General features: G+C 47.1%; 2 protein-coding genes across 2 annotated transcripts in view; both read left to right on the top strand.

Annotated features, from left to right (window-relative positions):
* Zc3hav1 (zinc finger CCCH-type containing, antiviral 1) overlaps positions 1-4,173 on the top strand; it is a 51,570-nt gene extending 47,397 nt beyond the window's left edge. The window contains exon 13 of the mRNA XM_051151718.1: positions 3,828-4,173. Coding sequence (XP_051007675.1) covers positions 3,828-4,096 — 269 coding nt within the window. The 3' untranslated portion in view covers positions 4,097-4,173. The remainder of the gene's footprint in view (positions 1-3,827) is intronic.
* Positions 4,174-17,620: 13,447 nt separating this feature from the next.
* Zc3hav1l (zinc finger CCCH-type containing, antiviral 1 like) lies at positions 17,621-24,083 on the top strand. The gene is made up of 4 exons (XM_051151720.1): positions 17,621-18,066; positions 18,850-18,985; positions 21,372-21,627; positions 23,926-24,083. Exons 1-4 carry the CDS (start codon positions 17,696-17,698, stop codon positions 24,042-24,044), a joined length of 882 nt encoding a protein of 293 aa, XP_051007677.1. The 5' UTR covers positions 17,621-17,695; the 3' UTR covers positions 24,045-24,083.
* Positions 24,084-24,649: the final 566 nt, after the last annotated feature.

The following is a 24,649-nucleotide window of genomic DNA, read 5'->3' on the forward strand; positions in this document are numbered from 1 at the left end:
TGAATCATTCATTCTTGGTGGCTGTTTAAGGACTGAGACGCAGTCGGACCTGGCAGCACAGGCTTGGAAGCACAGCTACTTGGAAAGCTGAGGCAGGAGGATTTGTTCAGGCCAAGGCCAGTTAGTACTGCAAAGCTAGCTCAAGGCTGGCCTGAACAATTTAGTAAGACCGTGTCTTCAAATAGAAAGAGCCGGGCGTAGTGGCGCACACCTTTAACCCCAGCACTTGGGAGGCAGAGGCAGGAGGATCGCTGTGGGTTTGAGGCCAGCCTGGTCTACAAAAGCGAGTCCAGGATAGCCCGGACTGTTACACAGAGAAACCCTGTTTCGAAAAACCGAACAAGAAAGAAAGAAAGAAAGAAAGAAAGAAAGAAAGAAAGAAAAGGGCTGGACTAATGCTCAGTGGTAGCATGACAGAGCCCCAGAGGTTTAATTCCAGTATTAAATGGAGGAAGAAAGAGAGAAAGAGAAGTATAACAGTACAGTTGGATGCATGAGGGTGTCATGGTGAACCCCACTACACTGTATGCAGACCTACATATTAACAGGACAGGAAGAGGGGGGTGGGAAAGATGATGACATGGCCATTTTGATGGCTATTGTAATGATGGGAGTCTGGGCAGCTTAGAGTAGCAATGTGCAGTAGGAATCAGACCTATCCCAATGAAGAATAATACAGAATATCTGAGTGTGGCGTTTATTATTATTATTGGTTTGTATGTTTGAGACAGGGTTTCTCCGTGTAGCCCTAGCTGTCCTGGAACTCACTCTGTAAGACTAGACTTACCTCAAACTCAGAGATTTGCCTACCTCTGCCTCCTGAGTGCTGCTGGGATTAAAGATGTGCGACACTGCGGCCTGGCTGGTGCATGCTTTGAACCTCAGTGCTTGGGAGGTAGAGACAGGAGGATCTCTGAGTTTGAGTTCAGCCTGGTTCACATAGCCAGATCCAGGAGAAGCCAGAATTACATATTGAGACATTGTCCTAAATAAAATAAAGAAGGCATGCCCCTCCCTTCTGTGACTCAGGCTCAGAAGACCAGAGTGGAGCACAGCTGTAATTTGAAATCTGGTAAAGCTGAGGAGCTGGGAACAGCTGGATGGAGGGGGGCAGCGATGACAGCTAGACTGGTGGGCTGTGGCAGTGTGGGGGAGGGTCTGACAGCTGTGGCAGTGTGGGGGAGGGTCTGACAGCTGTGGCAGTGTGGGGGAGGGTCTGACAGCTGTGGCAGTGTGGGGGAGGGTCTGACAGCAGTGGCAGTGTGGGGGAGGGTCTGACAGCTGTGGCAGTGTGGGGGAGGGTCTGACAGCAGTGGCAGTGTGGGGGAGGGTCTGACAGCAGTGGCAGTGTGGTGGAGGGGCTGACAGCTGTGGCAGTGTGGGGGAGGGTCTGACAGCAGTGGCAGTGTGGGGGAGGGTCTGACAGCTGTGGCAGTGTGGTGGGAGGGTCGATCTGTTTGCATGTTTGGCCATTTTCTGGCTCCTGGCCTACTTTGTAAATCTGCAAAAGATTCTGCACGGAACAATTCTCTTGAAAATAAGTCTGTTTTGACAAAACCTTACATTGGTAAGAAAACACAAATAGCTGGGCATGGTGGCACACGCCTTTAATCCCAGCACTTGGGAGGTAGAGGCAGGCGGATTGCTGTGAGTTTGAGGCTAGCCTGGTCTACAAAATAAATCCAGGACAGCCAAGGCTACCCAGAGAAACCCTGTCTTGAAAAACAAAACAAAACAAAACCACAAATAAGGCAATGTGGGGAGTTGGGAAGACATTTAAGAAAGTAGGTCAGGGCTGCAGAGAGTAGTTCAGGCCCAGTTAGAGGACATGAGTTTGATCCTAATAAAATGAAAATAATAATAATAATAATAATAATAATAATAATAATAATAATAATAAAATGGCGGCATGATAACATGTATTTGTAATCTCAGTGCTGGGGAGGCAGGCAGGTAGATCTCTGTCTCACTGAGTGGGCAGCATAGCCTTTGTGGCAAGCTCTGGGCCAGTGAGAGATCCAGCCTCAGTCAGTCAGTCAGTCAGTCAGTCAATAGATGGAGATGGCACCAGTACCTAAGGTTGTCCTCCCTCTTCCACATACTTGCATACATGTATGCATGGGTGGGCGCGTGCATGCGCACCCACGCATGCACACGCACACAGCAGTTCAGACTGAGGCCAGCCTTGGTTATGTAATGAGAGCTATCTCAAAACTCGGAAATAAGCGTGGGGAGTAGTTTGGCTAGTAGGCTGCCTTTGCATCGTTACACTCCGCAGCTCCCAGGGGGCTGTTTTCCTCAAGGCAGGCTTTTCTTTAGCCCCATGGAAAGTGAGGGGTCTCCTTAAGGGTGCCAATATCTTTAACAGTTTTAACCACGCTGTTGGTACCTGATCTCTCTGCCCCGCTCTCAACTTTAAGTGAATCCGTCATTCTCTCTTTGGCAGAGCTTTTATTACCTGCCTGCTCTGAATCCTCATGATAAGTCTCAGTAAACACAGTGAGCAGTGATCATTCTGCAGTCTGAATGGTGCCATCTTGAAATTCCTCTTGCCAGTCACCTTAGGCCATTATATTCAGCTTCACACTAATAGTCAGGACATGGGCTGGAGAGATGGCTTAGGGGCTAAGAGCACCGGCTGTCTTTACAGAGGACCTGGGTTCGATTCCCAGCACCCACATGGAGGCTCACAACCATCTGTAACGCCAGTTCCAGGGCATCTGATGCCCTCTTCTGCTCTGCAGGGTCCTCCATGCATGTGGGGCACATGTGCTCACACAGCTACACAAAAATCAAAGTAAGTTTTAGGGGGGGAAGAAGAAGAAGAAGAAGAAGAAGAAGAAGAAGAAGAAGAAGAAGAAGAGAAGAAGAAGAAGAAGAAGAAGAAGAAGAAGAAGAAGGTGGCAACCACGCACAGTTGGTTGTTTGCTAAATGTAGCACAAATGGCTACTAGCCCAGGCCCCAATAGAGCCTTTGTTTCCGGTTCCCCTTTACATCCACATAAGCACGGATTTCACTCTGTGTGGTTTTTGTTATTTGTTTTTTTGTTTTTGTTGGCATTCTGGTCTTTTCCACCAGAATGGTTTTTCCCATTAGGCCCCACCTGCTGCTCTAGCCCTGGGATCCAACTCTTCCATGTTCCTTCCGCGACCAGCTCCAAAGGCGAACCTCTTGCCAATGACCCCATTTGTTGACATCAGTTTTCTGTACCTGTTGTCACCATGACAACAAGAAACAGCTTAAGGGGCAATGGGTTTATTTTGGCGGGAAAGGCATAGCGGCACTAATTCTAAGCAGCTTGTCATGAAGCAGATGTGTGTGTGGGGTGGGGGGTGCACGGCGGGGGAGCCAGGGGTGCTAATGAGTATCTGTTCTTTTTTTTTTTTTTTTTTAGATTTATTTATTTATTATATATACAGATTTCATTATAGATGGTTGTGAGCCGCCATGTGGTTTCTGGGACTTGAACGTATGACCTTTGGAAGAGCAGTCAGTGCTCTTAACCTCTGAGCCATCTCTCCAGCCCTATCTGTTTTCTTTATGTTCGTTTTTCACCCAGTCTGGGTTTCCAGCCCTTGGAATGATGTTACCCACATTCAGGTGGCTCCTCCAGTTCAGCCTCTTCTGTATGTGCCTCCCACTAGATTGGAAATGCAGTGACAGTGATGCTGAGGACTAAGGGTTCTGGTTCCGGAGGGCTTACAGGCATCAGTAAGGTGCTGTTCATTGCCAGATGTTTCATTCATACCAGAGTCTGACTCTTTGTATCCTGTTGTAATCTACGCTGACTGATGGTAACTCTCCGCCTCTTTCTGGTTGTTTCTAGGAAATTACTTTGCAAAAGAAGCCATCTACTCCCACAAAAACTCTTTATATGAAACCAGGAACATTGTTATGTTTGTAGCCCGCGTCCTGGTTGGAGATGTCATTGAAGGGAATATGACATACAAGAGCCCTCCTGTGCCCTATGACAGCTGTGTGGACACCAGGTTGAACCCCTCCATCTTTGTCATCTTCCAGAAAGAGCAGATTTACCCAGCGTATGTGATTGAGTACTCTGAGTCAGAGAAAGAAAAAGCCTGCATAATTAGTTAGAAATAACGTGTATACGGTGCCCAAACAATTCTGTTGATGTCTAGGACCAACTCATCCCCAAACAGTAGACAGGCCTTTGAGTTTCCTTGCTTCATTGCCCAAAGTCTTGAACTAGCAATTCTCAAATGTTTCTGTCCCCAGAGTCACAGTCCCAGGTTGCACCCCGACACAAGCCAGGTAGTGCCAACCCCCGCCCCCCCCCAACTCCAGTGTTTTGAAATGTTTGCATCGTCGTAGTTAGACATTACCAGTCAGGCAGATTTCCAGATCGTCTGCAGTTGGCTTCCATCTCTCTCATTTACTCTTTGTTTTACTGTAGCGTTGTTCTGGTTTTGCTTAAATTGAATGGATATTAGTTTGGTAAATTTGAGACAAATGTAAATAACATAAGCATAATGCATTATGCATAATGAAATCGTGACATAAGATTTTGTAGCTTTGGGCAGAAACCTTGCTAAGGAGGAAGAAGTTTAAAAGTTAAATTTAAACACGATCGAAAGACACAAACACGGTATGCAATGTCACGTATTATCGTGCGGTAAAACCGATCTAAGGAAAACATTTCTCTCTTTCTCGCTGCCATTTACTTAGAAGACAGAGTGCATGGGGTTCACTCTCTTAAATACAATGATAAGAGCCCCCGTGTATAGTTCAGAGCCAGCTAGCTGGAGTTAACTATCCATCTAGAACCCCCGGCATTCGTGTTCTAACTAATGTGATCACAGAGGAAGCCTTTTGCAGGTCAGGCTTTCATGGAATCATCTGGAGGTTAGTAAGATTTAGTACCCAGAGTCAAACAAGCAAGCCTGGTAACCCTGAGCACTGCTGGGTTCGCTCACAGTGACAGACATGCTAGAAAAGGCTCACCAGAAACCAGGAAAGCCATCCCCGTGTGCAGGCTGAGCTTTGTAAGGATGCAAGACTGGTTTGCTGGTGAGCACAAAAGCCGTGTCCCACATAGTCCTTGTGCCTGCGAGGCGCACCGTTTTGAAAACACAGTGGATGTGTGTGTTTTTAGAGCATTTAGGATGCCTGGACCAATATTTTCTTCCTTCCGGGTCTTTCTTTCCAGTTACCCTTTCTCAACATCCTGTACCAGTTGCCATAGTTTCCTGGTGGATTCCTTCAGGCAAATATGTTTATCATTAATTGGCATTTGGTCAGATTTTTAAGTCAGTGTAAAAGGCTTCCCAGTTGCTTTACTTTGAAGGCTCCTGCCAATAACACTCTACAGAGAATTTTTTTTAGAGTGGGATTCTTTTCTAGGGTGCTTGCCATGTTTTGTTACTTTTTTTTTTTTTTTTTTTTTTTTTTTTTTTGTAATTCATTGATTTCTTTTTTCCTTTTCATATGGTAGTTTTTAATTTTGGAGTACTCATTCTCTGACCTAGACCTTCATACTGTAGACATGCAACGCATTCAACTACCCACTAAGCTAACTTCTAGTTGGATATTTACCAGTCATTGCTGATTCAGCTGGTCCAAAATGGACTCAGTTCATGATGTGTTTGTACACACCACACCCCTGCACACCTCCCCCAACCCCATAAACAGCATCACTTGCTCCCTGCTATGCAAGCAGAAAGCTAGAATTTATCCCAGGCTCCTCACTTCCCCGAGCCCCTCATACATCCATCTTACCTCCCCTGGATAAGCCTCTTGGTGCCTTTTGCTCCCAAATCAGTGGTTCTCAATGAACTGATCTGTCAGTTTTAACCCCCTACTAGGCAAATATCTTTTTTGTTTTAATCTCTGAAGTGCAATTCAGGTATATATTCTCCACACAATTCCATTAATTAAAAAAAAAAACAAATTAAATGTAATAAAAGGGGGGAAATTAAAGATCATAACTTCGGCACGACTTTACAGACGTGACGGAGCCGTCAGACACCTATATTTATCATGAACCGGTACGAGCTTATAAGAAAAGGAACTGGAGGACCATGAAAAGGCAGGAAATGTGTAGACATTAGAGTAAAAGCTAATGATACAAGTTCTCTGCAAGTGTCAGGACTGTCCGTAAGAACGAAATACTGTCACTGACATAAAGATACTACACAGAATAACTTACAGATTGTCGAAACGGAGAGGATGGAGAGACACACTAGTGCAGACGAGCTGTAGGTCATACACGAATGTCTAGTGAGACATTCTAAACTCGAATAGGGCGCAGAGTAATTTCTTACTGTGAGGAACTGCCCAAATGTACTGAAAGATGCGTAGTTGGCTCTTACATGCTAAATGCCAGTAGCGCCCTCCCCTGCCCACCGTCATGACAGCCACATGTCCTTGTAGACCTGTTCATCCTTTCAAAGATAGATCTTTTATTACATCCGTTGCCATCTGGAGATGATTTACATAGGTAATATGATCTATACGCAGGAGCTTATTAGAACCTAATTTAGCCGGGTGCTCAGGAATGATTATGCTGTAAGCTTATGAAACAAACATGTTAAACTCTTACTATGAATAGGTTTAGCTTAAGAGTCCAACAGAGGCAACTTCCTGAACTGAATTGAAGGACAGGAAAGTGAAAGCTTAGAGGGCTGTGTGACAGAGTGCAGACAGCATTCGGGTACTCCATAGCGGACTACGCACCTTGTCTGTCTATGGTAAAGGGAAAGGGCGAAGTCACTTTAGTTGAAATGATAATAAGACAGGACAAATTACAGTTTGTCTCAGAGAGAACCAAGTGTTCTCTCTCAGACGAGCTGTAGGTCCTGCATACATGTCCCAACAGGACATTAGACAGTCGTAAAGGTGCAGAGCAGTGTGTGCCGGGGACTGACCCATCCACACACAGCAGGACACTTGTTCTGCCTCAGGCTGCATCTACTCAGTGGCGACCGTCTCTCTGCGATATCCTACGTGAGAACCACTGACCGAGTCAACTAATTGCACTCTTGGAGCAATTCTTATTTCCTCTCTGTTCTACTGTAGAGTACGCCAGATCCTTGCCCCCAGTTTTAAAAATTCTCTGTGCTTTGGTTTTGTCCATCTTTATCATCCTTCTCGTTTGCTCAATAAAAAGAAAAAAACAATTTGGTTCATTTGCCTTCATTTGCTCCATTTATGGCTATCACACACACACACACACACACAATCCACTACAAACACCTGCCCAAGGCAAGTTATGCATGGTGATAGTTATATGACAGTTGATTGGCACAGCTTTGTACTACAAACTCAAGGAAGAAAGTGCTGGAAACTACAAACATACTTTTCCCCTCTGATCCCAAGGGTGGTAACAGTGTCAGACTACGGCGTAAGGCACATACATTTATAAGCAAAATTATCCTGTTGGCCAGCCACCAGAAGCCCTTTCTCTAAAGCTGGTGAGGTGGCGAGTGCCTGTTGGCTCTTTTTTTTTAATAATTAAACTTTATTATACAACCCAACTAGCTTACACAAGAAGGAAAAAAGGTTAAAGGGACAAAAGAGTGAACCCTCCGGTATCCGTTCCATGGGACGGGTCCTTAGGTGTCTCTCTGGCCCGCATGCTGGTCCAGCCGGTCCAGTCCACTGCTCCCCATGCTCTCTCCCCCAGGCCCAACTTGTTGTTTTTTCCTCCCCAACTCCTGAGTCACGTGGGAAGGGCCGTGGTGAGGGTCAATTAGAAAGACAATAGTTCAGGTGGTGTTCCCAGGTCTGCTTCCTGAATTCCAGACCCAGGATGGCTCCACTCAGTCTGTCACAAGGTATTCATGGGGGTGCCCCAAGGGTAAAGCCTGCCAAAACTGCTTCCACCTGTGACAAAGCTTAAGCTTTCCCACAAGTGCCTTTACGCAGAGACAGGTGAGTTCTAGGCCAGCCTGGTTGGTCTGCGTCAAAACAAAGAGTATTTGTCTAGCGTCTGGGGATGCAGCTCAGTTTCTAAGAGTGCCTGTCTAGGTCACATGAAGCCTAGGCTTCAGCTCACTAGCACTACGGAAGATCAGGGGTAGTGGTTCGTGTGATCACAGCCCTTGGGAGGTGGAGGGTCATTAAGTTCAAGGCCAGTTGAATAAATGACTGGTTTGTTGTTGTTGTTGTTGTTGTTTTAATCAAGTGATATGCTTTCAGGGACCATTTCTATAGTTCATTACTACTCGTTCCCTTTTAATCACAAAGTTGTGGGCCACGGAGAGAAAATGAGAGAGCAGTGTGTGGCAGCGCACATTTGACAAAGTGGGGGCAGAATTTCCATGAGTTGGGCTTCAATGCCAATAAGGCATCATACACCCATTGTCAAAGTGTTCAAATCCAAACACAAAAATGCCATCAAACCAAACATGAACAGATATTTGAGGGGTTTGATTATAAAAATGGTCTTATATGTCCTAGTATGTGCTAGCATGTGCATAGACATCAGGACATCCTGTGGAAGCTGGATCTCTCCTACCACACAGATCTCAAGTACTGTCAGCGAGCATCTTCAACCCCCACCCCCCCTCAGCCAGACCTTGATTTCCTTTTCATTGTGTTTGCCTGTCACTGCAGGCTCCTGGTAAAGTCAGAAAAGAACACATTTGCTGGTCTCTCAGGTGTATTTCTCAGTCCAGAATTCAGTGTAAGCAGAACTAAGGAACAAGTGACAAGTACCCCCTTAAGGCCACTGTGGCTATGTTCTGGGGCATGGCTTCAAAAGGGTGCCATGGTCTCATGAGCTTCAGAATGGAGCATTAGGACACAGGGAAAATTAAGAAACTGCTTAAGTCCTAAAACAATAGGGCTGAAATATTTCCCCAGCCTCAACATTTCTCTTGTAAACCTGCCTGGCATCCAATGTCTCTTACCCATTCCTACACTCCCAATAGTCTGCTCTAGGATCTTTGGGGAGGGCCTTTTGTCCCCCCCCACCTCCCCTTTTTCGGGACAGGTTTTCTCTGTGTAGCCTTGGCTGTCCTGGACTCACTTTGTAGACTAGGCTGACCTCGAACTCACGGAGACTTTATCTGACTGCCTCTGGCTCCCTGAGTGCTGGGATTACAGCATGCGCCATCACGCCTGGCTTAGAATCTTTTTCTCTCCACGACACAGTTCTTGTGAATGCTCTTCATTTTCTGCCTTCACATCACAGACGCTGTCTTTGTATCGTCAATGTACTCCAAAGGCTTAAGACTGGTAGGGAGTGGTGGAAACCAGCACTGGACTGCCACAGCCCTCAAACAAACATGCCCATTGATGGTGGACAAAACACCCCAACTGAGCCACTGTACACTTGTCTTTCAGGACTGGAGAGATGGCTTGGAGGTTAAGAGCACTGGTTGCTTCAGAGGACCTGGGTTTAATTCCCAGTGCCTACATGGCAACTCAGAACTGTCTAGAACTCCAGTCCCAGGGATCCAACAGACACATGGTGTACAGATGTTGGCAGAACATCCATTCCCATAAAATAAAAATGAAAGGTCAATAAATTTATCTTTCCAGGGCTGGAGAGATGGCTCAGTGGTTAAGAGCACTGACTGCTCTTCCAGAGGTCCTGAGTTTAATTCCCAGCCACTACATGGTGGCTCACAACCATCTATAATGTGATCTGATCATACTGTATACATAATAGATAAAATCTTTTTTTTTAATTTTTCAGAGATTTCTTTATTTATTATGTATACAATATCCTGCCTGCAAGCCAGAAGAGGATACCCGATCTCATTATAGATGGTTGTGAGCCACCATGTGGTTGCTGGGAATTGAACTCATGACCTTTGGAAGGGCAGTCGATGCTCTTAACCTCTGAGCCATCTCTCCAACTGATAAAATCTTTAAAAAAAAATTTTTTTTTAATCTTTCCTTTAAATAAAAAAAAAAGACATTTATTATGTTTGTATATACTTGTGTGAGTTTATAGGTGCACACACACACATGCAGGCACCCATTGAGGCCAGAGGAGGGCATCCAATCTGCTGGAACTGGAGTTAGGCAGCTGTGAGTTGCTGTGTGGGTACTCACACCAGAACCCATGTCCACTACAAAAGTGGTAGGCAGTCTTAACTACTGAGCCATCTCTCCAGCCCCTAAAATTTTCCTTTTACAGTTATTTTAGACAGTTGTTACAGGAACAGGAAGCAGACTGATAGGATACAGCACACTTAGAATTTTGTGTCTCTTGAGTGTGTGTGAGAGAGAGTGTATGTCACTTTCTCTGTGGAACAGTCCTGGCTGTCCTGAAAGTCGCTCTGTAGACCAGGCTAGGCTTGAACTCACAGCGATCCAACTGCCTCTGCACCACCTAGTGTTACCTTTCCTTTCAAAAGACATATTTATGGACCTTTTCATTCATTCTGTCTCTCTCTATCTCTCTCTGTCTCTGTATGTGTGTGTGAGAGAGAGAGAGAGAAAGAGAGAGAGAGAGAGAGAGAATGCATGAATGTATACATGTTCACACACATATGTGTGAGTGCACATGTGTGTGTTTTCATGTGCATGCCCTAATTTGGCTTTGGATGACCTGCTGAATTGCTCCTTACTGTATTTCTGGAGACAGGGACTTTGGCTGAAGCCAGAACTCACCAATTTGGTTAGTCTAGCTAGCCAGCTTTCCTGTGACTCCTGCCTCTGCCCACCAAGTGCCTGAGTTAGAGGTGGCCCCATGCCTTCCTGTATCTCCTTTCAGATCTGGGCATTCAAACTCCAGCCTTCCACTTGGGCTGTATCCACTAGGCCGTCTCCCCAGACCATTTGTCCTCTAACATACAGAACCAACCTTGTGAAGCTTCTGAATGCGCTTGCTTGCATCATCAGCACCCTTGAAGGAAAACTCCTCCCCACCTTTATGGTGCTTGAACCCCTCTTCTCTGTGTGTGCACGTGACTCTTGTTCTTCCCTAACCTCTTCCTCAACTCGTGTCTCATATCTTTCTCTTTCAGTTGTACCTCAGGCTGGCTTCTCTCAGAGGCCAACACACAGGGACTGATCGAGAGCAGTTCCTTTAGAAGGTAACTGTCTCTCGGTTTACATTTTAGGCTGGCCTCCCTGGCCAGCAGATGTGGATTACATGCAAGCAGGGTCTTCCAAAGGTAAGCAGGCTGTAGTCTTGGCAAAGGGGTTCATAGCCATTAGGGACCCTCAGGGAGACGGTTGAGTATCTAATTCCAAGTCACTCCTTAGAGGAATAAGATAGGAGGACATTTGTCTATTGTTAGGAGAAAAAGGCCTCTTAGGGTTAGTGCGTGTGTACGTATACCACCACCGATTTGACAATAGGAAAAATATGTATATGAATGCACAAAAGAAGTAACTCCTTAAACAGCTGAAGGTAAAGACTTAGATACACCAGGCAGTGGTAGCACACGCCTTTAATCCCAGCACTCAGGGAGGCAGAGGCAGGCAGATTTCTGAGTTCGAGGCCAGCCTGGTCTACATAGTAAGTTTCAGGACAGCCAAGGCTACACAGAGAAATAACTGTCAGGGGTGGGGGGGGGGGAGTAGAGTAGGGGGAGGGGGATGTGTGTGTGTGTGTGTGTGTGTGTGTGACATATAGTGTTACTCCTGAATATTGCAAGAGGAAAAACCAGTTCCACAATTTTGAGCCAAATCTGAAGTAAGCTTTAATTATTACAGACCAGGATGGACTGTATGTAGTCAAGACCACTCTAGAATCCCCAGCAAATGGCAATGAGACAAGTGTTGTAGGAGTTTTTAAGGACAAAACCATAGGCCACCATATTTTCCTATGTAGCTTTGCTGTTTTCCAATTTCTTTTACCTCCCAGCTTTCCAGAAAGGTACCTGGTCCTTGGGCAGGTAGGGCTGACAGGCTGACTTTTGGTCTTAACAGTAGCTTAACAGAGGAGATACCTGGGCATGGTAACACATGCTTGTTATTCTAGCACTTGGGAGGCAGAGGGGCTATATGAGACAAATAAGACACAGGGACTAAAACCTGTCTGTGAGAACAAGTGATTTTTAGGGGAACAGTGAGGAGATAAGTTTGTGATAATGCTTGTTTGTGCAGGTTTGTGTGTCATCTCCCTTTTTTTTTTTCTTCTTTCCTTTGGTGATGGTGATGGGTTCGAGACAGAGTTTACTCTGTGTAGTCTTGACTGCCCTAGACTCACTTTGTAGACCAGGCTAGCCTCAAACTCACACTCACAGCGATCCGCCTGCCTCTGCCTCCCAGAGTCCTGGGATTAGAGGCGTGCGCCACTGCATGTGACTTCATTTTTAAAAAAAAAAATGTCATTTATATTTCATGTGTATGGGCGGTTTGCCTGCATATAGTTCTGTGTAGCACATGCATGCCCACTGTCCTCAGAGGCTAGAAGAGGCTCTGAGCTGCCACTTGGTGCTAGGAATCAAACTAGGGTCCTCTGTGCTCTTAACTTGGTGAGCCATCTTTCCAGCCCTTCTGTTTTAATTTTTTGTTTGGATGTTTGGTTGTTTTTTCCAGACAAGGTTTCTCTGTGTAACCTTGGCTGTCCTGGACTTGCTTTGTAGACCAGGCTGGCCTCGAACTCACAGTGATCCACCTGCCTCTGCCTCCCAAGTGCCTATTTTAATTTTTAAAGACAGTCTCACATTATAGCCCAGAATAGCCTTGAACCAAACCTCCCAAGTGTTGGGATTACAGATGTGAGTCACCACACCAGGAGGTCTCTTTTTTCTTTTTTTCCCCCATAAACAACCTCAGAGAGGGGGTCGTGCAGTACAGTGAATGTAAATATGATTTAGTTTTGATCCCAAGTGTGGGATGCGAAACAGACTTGTATGAGGGTGTGTGATGTTTTCCCGCTGGAAACAGATTTGTGAGAGAACAGGTGATGTTTGTCCACTAGAAGAAGAACCACCTCTTGTGCGGGCATGGTCTTTGCCGACTGATAAATATCCTACTAAGGACTCTGGGACTCTGAGGACTATATATATACCCCAGAACAATATGCTTGGCTTTTTTGGTTTTGGCATTGCTTCTTATTGTTTGGCTATTCCTTGCTCCACTTGGAGACACTCCTTGAAAGAATCACTCCAGAGAATGCTTCCAAGTTCCTAGTTCCAGCTGCTGCCCGGGTTCTGGCTGCTGCGGTTGCAGTCACCTTTGCTGAATTGTTGGTTTGCTGTTTTAACAGGTCTGCTGAAATCCTAAATCAAGATTAACCTCTTTTCTCTCCTATCTAGGATAGGTGGGTTGGAAGGGGGCGGATAAGCATTGAATAACTCCAAATAAAGTAGCTGCTTTTGTTGTTGCTGTTGTTTTTCCAAGACACGGCTTCTCTGTGTAGCCTTGGCTGTCCTGGAAATTGCTCTGTAGACCAGGCTGGCCTCGAACTCATGGAGATCCGCCTGTCTCTGCCTCCCACGTGCAGGGATTAAAGGCGTGCGCCACTGCCTGGCTTAAAGTAGGTTCTTTTAGAAGCTTGTTTTTAGAGAGGTCTCTGCATCTGTTAATTTTGCATATCTTTACAATAATCCCTCAGATCAATTCTCTGGGTGAGAGCTTTGTTTCCCCCTAGAGGCATGGGCTCCTTGTTTTCTCTACCACTGGCAAGCTCAGCCCTCTGCGGAAGACCTCAGATAGAGTTCAAGTGCAGATGCTAGTGCCAAAGAGACATAGGGGCTGCTGCCACTGCCCAATTTTTCTCTGCCTCCACCCATTTCTTTAATACTGACCATCCCCAGAGAGGCACGCTTCTCTCACTAGACACTTTTAGGAGCCGAGGACAGAGACCAACAATACAAAGAAGATTCCTGCTTTCATGAACCTGAACCCTAGAAACAAACATAGAAACAAGAGAGAAAAATGTCAGTGGCATGGCTCTATGCAGGGACAAGGGACCTGCTTTATAGTGGGTTGTCACAATGACAACCTGGAACTGACTGACACAGAGATGTCCATGGAGATGGCCAGGCAGAGGGATCCTGTCACTTCCTAGCTAAAAATTGTTTAGTGGCTTCTTTGCATTTCCATGAAATCAATTCATCTGGTGCTCAGAAGCATCTGGTAAGGTTAGCGGCCAGGCTGGCAAGGTTAGCGGCCAGGCTGGCAAGGTTAGCGGCCAGGCTGGTAAGGTTAGCGGCCAGGCTGGCAAGGTTAGCGCCCAGGCTGGCAAGGTTAGCGGCCAGGCTGGTGAGTCTCTCATCTGTCTTCTTTATCTTTGCATTTGTCACCTCATTAGCAGCTCTCAATAAGCAACCAGTAGATGAACAAAATGGAGAGATATTTAGTAAAATACAGGCCTGGATTGGTGCTACCCAACAGAAATATGTAATTTTCCCACGGGTAGATTAGGAAAGTAAATGAAATGGCTTAACAGTTTTTTGGTTTTGTCTTGTGTAGCCTTGGCTGTCCTGGACTTGCTTTGTAGACCAGGCTAGCCTCGAACTCACAGAGATCTGCCTGCCTCTGCCTCCCGAGTGCTGGGATTACAGGTGAGCGCCACCATGCCTGGCTCATGGCTTAACCGTTAAGAGTACTTTGGTTTGGTTCCCAGCATTCATGTTAAGTGGCGCACACTCTACCTACAGGGGATGTACCTGGTACTCTCTTCTGGCTGCCTTCTATGGGGCACATGTGCCACACACACATTTTAAAAACTGCTTAAAAAGGAACCGGGCGGTGGTTGCACACACCTTAAAAAAAAAAACTTTTTATTGATTCTTTGTGAATTTCATATTATACACCCCAATCCCACTCACCTCCCTTCATACTCACTCTCCGCCCTTGCAAATAAAATATGACACCCTCCGTGAGTTGGGTGTCATATTTTAAAATAATATGTAAAAATAAATTTAAAAGCCGGGCGTGGTGGTGCACGCCTTTAATCCCAGCACTCAGGAGGCAGAGGCAGGCGGATCACTGTGAGGTCGAGGCCAGCCTGGCCTACAAAGTGAGTCCAGGACAGCCAGGGTTACACAGAGAAACCTTGTCTCAAAAAACCAAAATAAAAATAAATAAATAAATTTAAAATAACATTTAAAAATAAATTTAAAACAAAAAAATCAATATAAATAAATTAATTAATTAAAGATAAAATAGAATAAACAAAAAAATTAGAATAAACAACAACAAAAATCTCATCGACGAAGCTACAGTGTGTCACACAGGATCTTTTGTCCACACATCTTCACTTGCCAGTGTTCATTGCAGGGACTCACTCGCTGGTCTGGTGTGAGGGCTCTGGCTTCTGCTACACTAACACTGGATTCTCTCTGAGACTCCTCTCAGAGATCCTGTTGTGGCTGTGTCATGGAGATCCTGCTGCTTTGGCTCTGCAGGACCCGCCCTTTTATGTACTCACAGATGGAGTAGATGGTGGCGTGGGCCAACTCAAAGCCCTGGATCCGGACCTGGGTGGTGACTGAGTTGGTCAGCATGCCAGCTCTGCTGCGCCACACCGCCAGGGTGAGCTCTCCAGCACTGCCCCTGCTAGCTCATCCGATGCCACCAGAGCTGAGTCTACTGTGTTGGGAGTAGGGGTTGGGGTGGAGATGGAGGGCATCTCTCCGAGGTGGTACACACCTTTAATCAATCCCAACACTCAGAAGGCAGAGGCAGGCAGATCTCTGAGTTCGAAGCCAGTCTTATCATCTATAGAGTGAGTTCCAGTACAGGCAAGGCTACACAGAAAAATCCTGTCTTAAAAAAACAAACATCTGAGCCGGGCGTGGTGGCGCACGCCTTTAATCCCAGCACTCGGGAGGCAGAGGCTGGCGGATCGCTGTGAGTTCGAGGCCAGCCTGGTCTACAAAGTAAGTCCAGGATGGCCAAGGCTACACAGAGAAACCCTGTCTCAAAAAAAAAAAAAAAAAAAAAAAAAAAAAAAAAAACAAACATCTGGGCTGGAGAGATGTCTCGGAGGTTAAGAGCACTGTCTGCTCTTCCAAAGGTCCTGAGTTCAACTCCCAGCAACCACATGGTGCCTCACAGCCATCTATAATGTGATCTGGTGCCCTCTTCTGGCCTGAAGGTGTACATGTAAGCAGAGCACTGTCTACATCATCACCATCATCATCCTAAATAAATACATCTAAAAATATTTTTAAAAAAAACAAACATCTTTAAAAGGAAAAACCAAAAATCTTTAAAAGGAAATGTTGCATTTTGCTATGCAAATATTTCACACACAGTACTCACTTAAAAAAAAAAAAAAGATTTATTTTTTGTATTATTTATGTGTAGGTGTACCTTACGTGACCTGGTGCCCTTGGAGGTCAGAAGAGGGTGTTGGATCATCTCGGACTGTAGTTAACAGATGATCGTGACCCACCACACCTGCGGAGCCAACTCTCCCACCCAACTTTCAAGCAAATAAAATGGAGATTTTCTTTCTTTTTTTGAGATAGGGACTCATGTAGGACAGGGCAGTTCTCAAACTAGATGTGCCATGGAGGATAACCTGGCGCTCCTGACCCAGCCTCCACCCGCCCAGTGCTAGGATCACAGGCAAGCCCCCAAGGCCCAGCGCAGCGCTACTTGGGAATGGAGACAGGGCTTCCTTCGTTAATGCAAGCCGGCAGTCTACAGAGCTAAATCCCCAGCTCACAAACTGAGATTTTTTTTTTTCCATTCTAAATCTAGTGTGTGTTTCACCTCTCAGTTTGAACTGATCATATTTCATAAGCGATCAGCAACCACACGTGGCAGCCTCTTTCAGAGAGGTTCTCCACCCATCCACACACCCACCGGTCATCTCCTTAGTAACCTACCAGCTTTCAAAAAACAAACAAACAAGCAAAAAACCTTTAAGTGTTATCTATTATTATGTGTGTGGATAGTATGCGTCAGCATCTATGTATAATACGTGTTAGTGCAGATCCGCACATGTGGAGATCAGAGAGCAACATTCTAGACTCGGTTCTCTCTGCCATGGGTTCCAGAGACCAAACTCAAGTATAGGCTTTACCCAGTGAGCCATCACTGCTGGTTCCTTAGGTTTTTTGTTTGTTTGTTTTGGTTTTTTTGTTTATTTTATATGCATTTGATGTTTTATTTTTTATTTTGTTTTTTCAAGACAGGGTTTCTCTGTGTAGCCTTGGCTGCCCTGGACTCGCTTTGTAGGCCAGGCCGGCCTCGAACTCACAGCGATCCACCTGCCTCTGTCTCCCAAGTGCTGGGATTAAAGGCGTGCGCCACCACGCCTGGCTGCATTTGGTGTTTTAAATGCATGTCTGTCTGTCTATGTGAGACGGCCAGATCTTGGAATTACACACAGTTGTGAGCTGCCATGTGAATGCTGGGATTTGAACCTGGTCCTCGAGAAGAGCAGTCGGTGCCCTTAACCGCAGCGACCCATCATTCCAGCCCCCTTACTAGATTTTTAAAGACGGGGTGTCTGTCATAAAGTTAGACTCCAACTCACGAAGGGTGTCGGTTAGCCCAGGCTAGCCTCCAACTCCTTAGGTAGCCAACGCTAGCCTTGACCTCTGATTGTTCCTGCCTCCACCTCCCCAGGCGCTGGCATTACAGGCGCGTGCAAGCAGTCTGGGCGCACCACTTTGCCAGTGTGTATTCTTTGCAGGCCTCCCCGGTATCTGCAAGGAACCCCCGAAGGTTGCTAGGGGCCCAGCCCTTGCCTTCAGAGGTCCAGCCCCCTACTGCTCACAGGCTCCGGTCGGTCGCTATGGCGGCGGGGGAGGAGCCTGCAGGCCCCAAGCTGGCGGGGACGAACTGCGCGGGCTCCGGGGGGTCATGGCGGACCTCACTGTCTGCGCCTTCCTCACCAAGGTGCTGTGTGCTCACGGCGGCCGCATGTTCCTGCAGGACCTGCGCGGCCACGTGGAGCTGTCGGAGGCGAAGCTGCGGGCGGTGCTGCAGCGCGCTGGCCCCGAGCGCTTCCTGCAGCAGGAGGTGGAGCTGCGCGACGGCCCGTGGGACCCGGAGGCCGAGGTGGCTGGGGGCGCGGGCGCGGGCTCGGGCGGCGGCGCCACGGCCTGTAGGGTGGTGGCCGTGTCCTCCGCTCGCCTCTGCGCCCGCTACCAGCGCGGGGAGTGCCAGGGCTGCGACCAGCTGCACTTGTGTCGCCGCCACATGCTGGGCAAGTGTCCCCACCGCGACTGCTGGTGAGGGGGCAAGTGGGTGCGGGCGGGAAGCGCCCTCCGGATGCTGCTCGGAGAGCCACGGGTGGGATGAGACAAAGGCCTTCGCGCAGGCCTCCCCTGTGTTCCTCGAGAGCAATAACCTGGAAGGTCTTTCTCCACTGACGTTTGTTATTCATACACCACCCCCACCCCCACCCCCAATTGCTCTCTCGGGCAGGGAGAGCAACACCAGCCAGGTTAAATCCGTGTCGCCACTTTTGAGTTCAGATGCCAAGAGCCTCAATGAGGGACATCTGAGGCCCCCATGGCCCGCGGAACTTCTGATCCCTTCCTTCCTTCAGTAATTACAGCCCATTCGGGGTTAAAAGGCTGGTCTAGTGCAACCGCAGGAAATTGGTGACCAGATGGGGTGAGCGAGGGACCCCCTCCCAGGGCGGGCGGCTACATGGGCCAAGCCCAGTGCTTTGCAGCCGCTTCTGGTGCTTTCTTTCTTGTGTTGGTGGACAACGAGAGATCAGCAGCTGTTGTTGGTATAAAGATAAAGTTTTCGTCTTCACAAAACAGATGAGTAACCTCAGACAAGGCTATAAGGGTGGGGTGCTCACCCTCGGCTTTATAGCTACTCACTGAACAGGAAAATGACCCCTGGAAATGGAGTTGCCTCAACCCTCATTTTTTTTTTTTTTAAATCAGTACTTGGGGATTTCACATGTAACTTGGAAATGCCATAGGCAAAGAATTAGACCTAACAGGCTTTTTCCTCTTCTTGACCTGGGCTTCTGAGAGTGTTTTGAACTCTTCTAGGTCTACCTGCGTTCTCTCTCATGATATCCATACACCTATCAACATTCGAGTCCTGAAAAAGCACGGGCTTTTTGGCCTCAATGAAGCGCAGCTCCGAATCCTGCTTTTGCAGAATGACCCCTGCCTCTTTCCAGAGGTGAGTCCTTGAGGCGCTGCCGCTGCGGCCCTACCACCATCAATGGTGGCAACTCTTCCTTTCGTTGATCTTCTGTTCCTGGAATGTTTGTTGTTGTTGTTGTCGTTGAGGTAGGATCTTTATAGCCCAGACTGGCAATGAGCTTGCCAGTTACCTGAGGCTGCTTCTCCCAGTCCACCTCCCAAATGCTAAGGTTATAGGTGGCCCCTCCCATCACCACTTTAGATGTTAATTTTATTTATTTTTAATTTTTTGAGACAGGGTTTCTCTGTGTAGCCCTGGCTGTCGTAGACTCACTCACTTTGTAGACCAGGCTGGCCTCGAACTCACAGCGATCCTCCTGCCTCTGCCTCCCAAGTGCTGGGCTTAAAGGCGTGCGCCACCACACCCGGTGACTAGATGTTAATTTTAACTGCTTTGAAGCGCTATGATTTGGTTCCAGATACTTAGAAAGCGCCCAGGTTTAACTGTTGTAATGGTAAAATTTGCGCTTTTGTTTCTATTTATGTGAAGAATTTGCTAACAAATTCTCAAATGATGATCTCAAATAAAAATTTATGAGACTACCAGTAGAATTTTTAAATCTGGCGTCATCATTCTGTTGTAGACATTCCAGTCAGAGGCAGGGAACCGACACATAGCTCGAGGGTATCTCCTTCTACACCCTGAGGCATTTCCTCATCTTTGAGGGACCCCAGCCTAGATCAATCAGATTTCTGGCTTCAATGTAGAAAAGAATATAGGGAGAGCTTGCATGAAGTAGGGTTTATTAATAGACCTTAAACTTAGAAGTATTTACCGGTGAGGTGTTTTGGTTTTTTGGGGGGGTTTGTTTGTTTGTTTGTTTGTTGTTTTGGGGAGGGGTCTGGTGAAGCAATGTAGCAAGCATCTGTGTGGTAATGAATTCCTGTAGCCAAAGGAAAGGTAGGAGAAAACTCTGAACGCTTCAGACCTGCCTGAACTACAAAGTGAGCTGCAGTCCAAATAACTCCATGCATTGGACCCCTGTCTTAAAAACAAAAACCCACAAAGTATCATTTCATCAGATTAAATTGGCTATTGTCAAGAAAGAAAGAGGGAAAGAAAGAAAGAAATGAATAAGAAAAAGTAGATGTGTGTGATGGTGCAAACCTGAAATTCTCTAGAGACTGAAAGATCGAGAATTCAGGGCCAGCCTGGGCTACATAGCAAGATCTTCACTTGGAAATGAAGCAAACCAAAAAAAAAAAAAAAAAAAAAAAAAAAAGAAAGAAAGAAAGAAAGAAAAAAAAAGAAAAGAAAAGAGAAGAAAGAAAATGAAGCAAACCAAAACCCAAACGAAGATAAAACAGAGATAAATTATGGCAAGGGTGCTGAGAATTCTCATACATTGTTGGTGAAATTATAAATTAGCGTAAACATTGAACAACCAGGTATGGAGGTTTTTTTTTTTTTTAGGAAACAACAAGGCTAGGCATGATGGCTCATTCCTGTGATCCTAGCACTCAGCTGAGGCAAAAAGATAGTAACAGACCTTGTCTCAAAACAAAACCACAAGGGCCAGAGACGTAGCTCAGCTCCTGGAGTGCTCGCCTAGTGCGGGAAAGCCCTGAGCTCAGTCCCCAGCACTGCGTAAGAACCAGGTTTGGAGGCACTTCTGACCCCCTGTCCCTGTCTCCCTGGTATGATACAGGTGTGGACCAGCATGCCCAAGCATGTCCAGTTTTATGCAGTGCTGGGGACGAAGCCCAGGACCCCATATGTGTTAGGCAAGCTCTCTCTACCGGCTTTGTTGGACATAGGTATAATTTCAGCTCCAGAGGGTCTGTGGGCACCTGAACTCACATGGTTGTACCCCTATACACAAACACACAAATGCATAAAGGGTCCCCCTCCCCCCCAGACAGGGTTTCTCTGTGTAGCCTTGGCTGTCCTAGACTCACTTAGTCAACTAGGCTGGCCTCGAATTCACATTGATCCGCCTGCCTCTGCCTCCCGAGTGCTGGGAGTACAGATGTGTGCCACTACGCCGGCTTTCTCTCTCTCTCTTTCTCTTTCTCTCTCTCTCTGTCTCTCTCTCTCTCTCTCTCTCTTTAAAGACAGATGTAGCGGGTTACCCTATAGTCATAATGCTGGGGAAGAGGAGACAGGAGAACCCTGGGGGCCTGTTGACCAGCCAACCTATTGAACCAGTGGGCTTCAAGTTCCAGGGACCTGGCCTCAAAAAATGAAGTGGAGAGTGATTAAAGAAGACACCCAGGTCTGACCTCTGACCTCCACAGGCATATTGGCATACATGCAGCCCTCCCCCAAATATGCTGTTAAAGTTCTAAGTAAGCTATAGTTTATTGGCTTAAAGGTAATGGTGGAAAACTCCTATTCAAACCTGGCTTCACTTCTGCCCCAGGTCTGTTTGCCCTACAACAGAGGCGGTGATGTCCTTTATGGCTATTGCAGCCTTAGGGATGAATGCAACAAGTTCCATGTATGCAAATCCTTTGTCCGGGGTGAGTGTACACTTCAGACCTGCAAACGCTCCCACCAGCTCATTCAAGCCGCCACCCTGAAGTTACTAGAGGACCAAGAACTGAGTGTTTCAAGTGTCGTGAACTTCCAGATAATCTCTGTCTACAGACATAAGAAGTTGCACAAGATGCTTGAAGGTAAGGTAGGCATAGAACCATCGGCGAGGAGGTGCAGGGCAGGCATAGAACCACCGGCGAGGAGGTGCAGGGCAGGCATAGAACCACCGGCGAGGAGGTGCAGGGTAGACATACAACCATCGGCGAGGAGGTACAGGGCAGGCATAGAACCAACGGCGAGGAGGTGCAGGGCAGGCATAAAACCACCGGCGAGGAGGTGCAGGGCAGGCATAGAACCAACGGCGAGGAGGTGCAGGGCAGGCATAGAACCATCGGCGAGGAGGTGCAGGGCAGGCATAGAACCACCGGCGAGGAGGTGCAGGGCAGGCATAGAACCATCGGCGAGGAGGTGCAGGGTAGACATAGAACCATCGGCGAGGAGGTGCAGGGCAGGCAAAGAACCACCGGCGAGGAGGTGCAGGGCAGGCATAGAACCATCGGCGAGGAGGTGCAGGGCAGGCATAGAACCATCGGCGAGGAGGTGCAGGGTAGACATAGAACCATCGGGAGGAGGTGCAGGGCAGGCGTAGAAGCACCGGCGAGGAGGTACACTTGGGTTTTCTGTTCTGTGGGGTAGGAGGAGCAGTGAACGGAAGTGGGTCTGGGGGCAAAACATTTCGTTTGCTAATTGCAAAGGTTAGGACTGTCAACATCTTATTTTGTTATTTTATTTGTGTGTGTGTGTGTGTGTGTGTGTGTGCACCCATGTGTGAGGGAGGTGCCAGAAGAGGGCACTTGAGGGATCTGAGAGCTTCCTGACGTGGCTGATGGGATCTGCACTCAGGTCCTTGGGATTGCTGTAGCCAGTGCCTTTAGTCACCGAGCCGTGTTTCTAGCCCCGGTTAGCACTGTATGACATGGGAGTACGATTCTAACCAAAGAAGAGCAGATGTTTGCCAAGTTAGAGACCTGGCCCCAGTATCTGAATGCGGTAGCTTGTGGGGGCCATGAACTTGGTGGCTAGCCTTAACAGTTCAGCTGGGAACATGGGGCGAGGGGAGCTGGCCCATGAGGAATAATGTACATGTGGGTTTCTTTTATCAAATTGAACTAAGGTTTTTTTTTTTTTCCTTTCTTATTTTCATTTTTGAGTAATTTTGACCACCTTACAAGCAACAGACTAGAAATAAAATTGCACGTCTCAAGAAGGGCTGGAGAGAGAGGGCTCAGCTGTTTAGAGCACTTGCTGCTCTTGCAGAGGACCCTAGGTTCCCAGCGGCTCGTAGCCATCCTAACTCCGGTTCCAGTGACTCTGACGCCCTCTTATTGCCTCAGCAGTCACTGCATGCATGCACATGGTGTGTTTACATACATGCAGGCAAAACACTCCTCCTGCACATAAAAGAAAATACTTTTTTTTTTTTTCCCGAGGCAGGGTCTCTCTGTGTAGCCTTGCCTGTCCAGACTGGCCTCGAACTCACAGGGATCCTCCTGCCTCCACTTCCCAAATGCTGGGATTAAAGGTGTGCACCACCATGCCTGGCCCGAAAATACTTTTTTAAAAAGTTTGTCTTAGTCACTGTTCTGTTGCTGTGAAGAGACACCATGACCACGGCAGCTCTTATGAAGGAAAGCATTTAAAAACGGGGCTGCTTACAGTTCCAGAGGCTGGTGTCATCATGCAGGGAGTGTGGCGGTGCGCGGCAGGTGTGGTGCATGGCAGGCATGGCGTGCGTCAGGTGCAGGAAAAATGGTTGAGAGCTATATCTTGATCCACATGCAGAGAGAGAGAGACAGAGACATATATATAGAGAGGCAGAGACAGAAAGAGACTGGGCCTGGAGTGGGCTTTGAAATCTCAAAGCTCACCACCAGTGACACTGAGCCTTTAACAAGGCCACACCTCCTTTAATCCCAGCACTTGGGAGGCAGAGGCAGGTGGATTGCTTTGAGTTCGAAGCCAGCCTCGTCTACAAAGTGAGTTCAGGACAGCCAAAGCTACACAGAGAAACCTTGTCTTGAAAAAAAGAAGAAAAAGAAGAGGAGGAGGAGGAGAAGGAGGAGAAAAAGAGTACTGACTGCTGTACCAAAGATCCTGAGTTCAATTCCCAGCAACCACATGGTGGCTCACAACCATCTACAATGAGTGCTCTCTGGTGCCCTCTTCTGGTATGCAGGTGTTACATGCAGTCAAAACACTATATACGTAATAATAAATAAATCTAAAAAAAAAGAGAGAGAAATATCTCCTCATATTGCCACTTAGTCTTTCTGACTGCTTATTTTTATTTACTTATTTGTGTTTTGATCCAATTCCCTCCCGCGTTGCTTCCAACATAAAATTAAAACAGAAAGCTCCATCTCTCTTCTTCCTTTCAGACAAGGCAGCTGCTGCTGAGAACTCACAAGGCCTTGGGAAGCAAGGAGCCAGGGCTGGGGCTAGAGATGCCAAGCCTCCAGTCCCTGCCCCTGCTCAATTGCCCAGGAAGCCCCAGTAAACCTTAGAGAGCACGGAGGACAGGAGAAGCAGCCTGCCCATCTCGGAGGGTCAGAAGCAAGACTTCCGCCGAGCCGTTCGCTCTCGCTTTGCCTTACTCGATAACACTGGCAACTCTAATACCTACCTCACAACTGATGGCGAGAACCCAGAGTGGAAATGAAATTACACTTGTCGGTGAGGCTGGACCTGGACGCAGCAAAGAGAGGGTAAACTTTTGAGCACATGGCGACCAGTTCCGGGCAAGTCCTGAAGCTGCAGCCTCTACCTGCAGTTCCTGAGTGCCTTCCCAGCCTCAGGACGAGGCCTGGTTTCTGCTGCCCTTCTGTGTCCAGCTGGTGTTTTCCAGACTCCGCTCACACAGCTTACGTTGTGGACATCACAGAGTTTCTGCACTCTGTGCATTATTTGTTGCTTGGGTTTATATAACATTCCTTTTGCACAGAATTGTTCATATAATTTAGTTAACTCCCTTTTTTTTCTGGAGTATTTCAATGCTCCTAACAATGTTTTGAATATCTCCTTTGTATCTGCAGTATTGAGTTTAAAAGCCGTTTCGTGCCTTTGCTTGGCTTGTTGGTGCTAAACAATACTGTTTTTTGTTTG

This window comes from Acomys russatus, chromosome 10 (assembly GCF_903995435.1).
Source record: "Acomys russatus chromosome 10, mAcoRus1.1, whole genome shotgun sequence".
Taxonomy (NCBI): domain Eukaryota; kingdom Metazoa; phylum Chordata; class Mammalia; order Rodentia; family Muridae; genus Acomys; species Acomys russatus.

Excerpts from the sequence above, each read along its gene's own strand:
- Zc3hav1l (XM_051151720.1), top strand. The coding sequence starts at position 17,696 with ATGGCGGACCTCACTGTCTGCGCCTTCCTCACCAAGGTGCTGTGTGCT. Across the intron at positions 18,067-18,849 it reads TGTCCCCACCGCGACTGCTG|GTCTACCTGCGTTCTCTCTC; the intron begins GTGAGGGGGCAA and ends GAACTCTTCTAG. Across the intron at positions 21,628-23,925 it reads GTTGCACAAGATGCTTGAAG|ACAAGGCAGCTGCTGCTGAG; the intron begins GTAAGGTAGGCA and ends TCTTCCTTTCAG.